The sequence below is a fragment of the Mandrillus leucophaeus genome, unplaced genomic scaffold (genome assembly GCF_000951045.1).
Source record: "Mandrillus leucophaeus isolate KB7577 unplaced genomic scaffold, Mleu.le_1.0 Scaffold357, whole genome shotgun sequence".
Lineage (NCBI taxonomy): Eukaryota > Metazoa > Chordata > Mammalia > Primates > Cercopithecidae > Mandrillus > Mandrillus leucophaeus.
The window spans coordinates 423,783-425,825 of record NW_012103776.1 but is presented as its reverse complement, the minus strand read 5'-3'; the positions used below and the strand labels follow the sequence as shown (position 1 = coordinate 425,825).

The 2,043-nt window shown below is 46.4% G+C and overlaps 2 protein-coding genes across 2 annotated transcripts in view; one reads left to right on the top strand and one right to left on the bottom strand.

Moving 5' to 3' along the window:
* Positions 1 to 2,043, bottom strand: part of LOC105546367 (zinc finger protein 777-like) — a 374,731-nt gene that overhangs the window by 56,785 nt on the left and 315,903 nt on the right. The window lies entirely within an intron of this gene.
* ZNF398 (zinc finger protein 398) overlaps positions 1 to 2,043 on the top strand; it is a 29,262-nt gene that overhangs the window by 4,778 nt on the left and 22,441 nt on the right. Inside the window, exon 3 of the mRNA XM_011989542.1 lies at positions 1,012 to 1,407. Within this exon, the coding sequence (XP_011844932.1) occupies positions 1,012 to 1,407 (396 nt within the window). The remainder of the gene's footprint in view (positions 1 to 1,011; positions 1,408 to 2,043) is intronic.

Here is a 2,043-nt window from a genome sequence, read left to right as displayed (position 1 = left end):
TGGCTCACTGCAACCTCCAGTTCTCAGGTTAAAGTGATTCTCCTGCCTGGGCCCCCCGAGTAGCTGGTGTTACAGACGTGCACCATCACCTGGCTAATTTTTGTGTTTTTAGTAAAGATGGGGTTTCACCGTGTTGGCCAGGCTGGTCTCGCACTCCCAAACTCAGGTGATCTGCCCACCTCGGCCTCCCAAAGTGCTGGGATTACAGGCATGAGCCACCACGCCAGCCAGAATTTCTTTTTTTGAATAGTTCAATAATTATTTATTAGTGGGTCACAAAGGCACACACCTGTAGCCCCAGCTACTTGGGAGGTTGAGGCAGGAGGGTTGCTTGAGTGAGCCAGCCTGGGCAACATAATGAGACCCCAAAACCTTGTCTCTAAAAAGAAACAAAAAATGTATTTATTGTAGGCCAAAGTTTGCCTGTCTGAAAATTTCGTTATGTTGGTTTTAGTTCTGCCCTCTGGAGTAACATAGTGTAAGATGAAATAAGTCTATTCTGCCTTCTGTTTTGTAACCCTCATTATTTAAAAACAGCTCTCATGTTTTCTTCAGATTCAAGATTCTTAGCTTATTCAGCCATTACTGAATGGTGTGGTTGTAGTTTGTAAACAGGGTGATTGACAGGTCTAGAGCATAAGTCTATAATGGATTTATCAGAGGGCACTAGGTTCAGTGAGGCCTGGAAAGGATCCCTGTACACATTTGCCTTTTCCAGAGACAGAGGATGCTGCAGCAACCTAAGCTGGGCCGTATATATTGGAGGAAATATACCAGACTAGTTCAAGAGCCAATTTCATTAATTCACTGTCTTACCCAATCTATCCCAGAACCACCACATCAGGTCTCTTGGCTGTTGTTGCCAGTGAGCTTCAGAAAGATGAGACACTACTAAAACTATATTCAAGTTAATCTCTGCTGGACAGTTAAGCAGTCCTTATCTGATTTTAGTTTGGAGTTAGGGTTCCTTCTAACGCTCAGTGTCTTGTTCCATCTTTCCACTGCATGCAGACATCTGAATGGGACTCCGAGTGCCTTACATCCCTGCAGCCCCTTCCTCTTCCTACACCCCCAGCAGCAAATGAGGCACACCTGCAGACAGCAGCTATCTCTCTGTGGACGGTGGTGGCCGCCGTGCAGGCTATAGAGAGGAAGGTGGAGGTCCACAGCCGGCGACTCCTACACCTAGAAGGTCGGACAGGGACAGCAGAGAAGAAACTAGCCAGCTGTGAAAAGACAGTTACCGAGCTTGGGAACCAGTTGGAGGGCAAGTGGGCTGTGCTGGGAACCCTGCTGCAGGAGTACGGGCTGCTGCAGAGGCGGCTGGAGAACTTGGAGAACCTGCTGCGCAACAGGAACTTCTGGATCCTGCGGCTCCCTCCAGGTATTAAGGGAGATATCCCAAAGGTAATACCTTCATTTCCAGATGTAAAGTGGTACCACTAAAACTTGTAGTAGTCTTGGTCATTCAGTTACTTAGATATTTTTATTTCCTTTTAAAGTTTCTTCAAATGTCTCAGGCTGAAAGAATCATGAAAGTGTTTTATGTTTGTCTATTTGGGAAACATTTTATATTTAACTTAGTACCAATTTAGAGTGCCAAGATTCAGATTGGAAACCTCTTTCCAGACCAAAGTTGGCTGTCTGGTAGATGGATTTTTTTTCTCTTTTGGTTTATCCTACCCATTACCTATGAACCGCTTCTTTCTTCGTTAACTTGTGTGCCAGAATCTTGGGGAGGAGGCTACATAAATATTCATTGAAATCAGTCAATTTGAGGCTGGGCACGGTGGCTCATCCCAGCATTTTGGGAGGCTAAGGTGGGCAGATACCTGAGGTCAGGAGTTCGAGACCAGCCTGGCCAATGTGAGGAAACCCTGTCTCTACTAAAAATACAAAAATTAGCCAGGTGTGGTGGTGCACGCCTGTAATCCCAGCCACTCGGGAGGCTGAGGCTGGAGAATAGCTTGAACCCGGGAGTTGGAGGTTGCAGTAAGCTGAGATCACGCCATTGCATGCCAGCCTAGGCAACAAGAGCAAAAC